Source organism: Labeo rohita, unplaced genomic scaffold (assembly GCF_022985175.1).
Source record: "Labeo rohita strain BAU-BD-2019 unplaced genomic scaffold, IGBB_LRoh.1.0 scaffold_1065, whole genome shotgun sequence".
Lineage (NCBI taxonomy): Eukaryota > Metazoa > Chordata > Actinopteri > Cypriniformes > Cyprinidae > Labeo > Labeo rohita.
This window is the reverse complement of record NW_026127192.1, coordinates 16,627-18,788: the sequence shown is the minus strand read 5'-3', so window position 1 is coordinate 18,788 and position 2,162 is coordinate 16,627. Positions and strand designations below refer to the sequence as shown.

The following is a 2,162-nucleotide window of genomic DNA, read 5'->3' as shown; positions in this document are numbered from 1 at the left end:
AGTACTTGGCCGCATTCATCTTTCCCTCGATTGCAGCCAGTCGTCCTGTCCCTGCAGCTGAAAAACACCCCCACAGCATGATGCTGCCACCACCATGCTTCACTGTTGGGACTGTATTGGACAGGTGATGAGCAGTGCCTGGTTTTCTCCACACATACCGCTTAGAATTAAGGCCAAAAAGTTCTATCTTGGTCTCATCAGACCAGAGAATCTTATTTCTCACCATCATGGAGTCCTTCAGGTGTTTTTTAGCAAACTCCATGCGGGCTTTCATGTGTCTTGCACTGAGGAGAGGCTTCCGTTGGGCACTCTGCTATAAAGCCCCGACTGGTGGAGGGCTGCAGTGATGGTTGACTTTCTACAACTTTCTACAACTTTCTCCCATCTCCCGACTGCATCTCTGGAGCTCAGCCACAGTGATCTTTGGGCTCTTCTTTATCTCTCTCACCAAGGCTTTTCCCCCTCGATAGCTCAGTTTGGCCGGACGGCCAGCTCTAGGAAGGGTTCTTGTCATCCCAAACATCTTCCATTTAAGGATTATGGAGGCCACTGTGCTCTTAGGAACCTTAAGTGCAGCAGAATTTTTTTTGTAATCTTGGCCAGATCTGTGCCTTGCCACAATTCTGTCTCTGAGCTCTTCAGGCAGTTCCTTTGACCTCATGATTCTCATTTGCTCTAACATGCACTGTGAGCTGTAAGGTCTTATATAGACAGGTGTGTGGCTTTCCTAATCAAGTCCAATCAGTATAATCAAACACAGCTGGACTCAAATGAAGGTGTAGAACCATCTCAAGGATGATCAGAAGAAATGGACAGCACCTGAGTTAAATATATGAGTGTCACAGCAAAGGGTCTGAATACTTAGGACCATGTGATATTTCAGTTTTTCTTTTTTAATAAATCTGCAAAAATGTCAACAATTATGTGTTTTTCTGTCAATATGGGGTGCTATGTGTACATTAATGAGGAAAAAAAATGAAATTAAATGATTTTAGCAAATGGCTGCAATCTAACAAAGAGTGAAAAAATTAAGGGGGTCTGAATACTGTCCGTACCCACTGTATATTTAAAGAATAGTTCCCCCATACTTCTAAAGGTCAAAGTTGTGTAAAATGTCTGGTTTGCCCATATGGTTTTATGTTCTTGATCTAGTTGTTTGCACCTACAATAAATACTCTGTTTTTTATCTAATGCTATGTGTCTAGATATTGTTAAAATTTGTTATTTTTCTAGCACTCTCCCTCTCTATTTTTTCAGATACACACAGTTTCTTGAATATTTCTTGGAGTCTGCAGAGCAAAATTACTTTGTTGGATTTCGTGTGCATTATTATCTGTTCACTGATCAACCAGAACATGTTCCTGAAGTGAAACTGGGTAAAGACCATCAGCTGACGGTGATGGAAGTGCCTAGTTCTAACAGATGGCAGGAGATCAGTTTGCGCAGGATGGAAAGGCTGGAGAAACTGATTGAGAGTCGATTGATCAATGAAGCCGACTATGTTTTCAGCCTTGATGTGGATTCAAAGTTTTACGGGCGATGGGGTGCAGAGTCTTTGGGCCGTCTTATGGTGCCATACATCCATGGTATTATAACACCTTTCGTGAAAGGTTCCCATATGAGCGTAGGCCAGAGTCTCAAGCTTTTATTCCTTATGCTGAGGGTGATTTTTATTATGGAGGAGCTGTGATCGGTGGCTTAGTGAAAGATGTGTATCAGCTTGCTAAAACATGCCGGGAGCAGATGGACATTGATGCAGCTAAATCCATTGAGGCAGCATGGCAGGAGGAGTCCCATTTGAACAAATACTTCCTGTATAACAAACCCAGTAAACTGCTTTCAGCTGAGTATTTGTGGGATAACCAGAAGTCTAAACCATGGGAGATAAAAATCATCCGCTTCTCTCAAGTTCATAAAAACTACCATGAAGTTTGTCCAAACCCATAGCAAGGAATTGTTCACCCAAAAATAAAAAATTTGCTGTTATTTACTCACTCTTGAGCCATCCAAGATGTAGGTGACTTACTTTCTTCAGTAGAAAACTAAAGAGATTTTTGTCCTGTTTGGCCTTCCCCCAGACTCCTTCCATCTACAGTGCACTGCGTCATTGCCTTTAAAACTTTGTTGGTTAGATGTGCCATTGTAGCATCTGGACCAATCAG

The 2,162-nt window shown here is 42.1% G+C and overlaps 1 protein-coding gene across 1 annotated transcript; it reads left to right on the top strand.

Annotated features, from left to right (window-relative positions):
* Nucleotides 1-1,257: 1,257 nt before the first annotated feature.
* LOC127157414 (globoside alpha-1,3-N-acetylgalactosaminyltransferase 1-like) lies at nt 1,258-1,947 on the top strand (the record flags this gene model as incomplete). Its single annotated transcript, XM_051100657.1, is given in 2 exon segments — nt 1,258-1,565; nt 1,568-1,947. Coding segments are annotated over 2 exon segments (688 nt in total), but the record flags the coding sequence as incomplete, so codon positions are not given.
* Nucleotides 1,948-2,162: the final 215 nt, after the last annotated feature.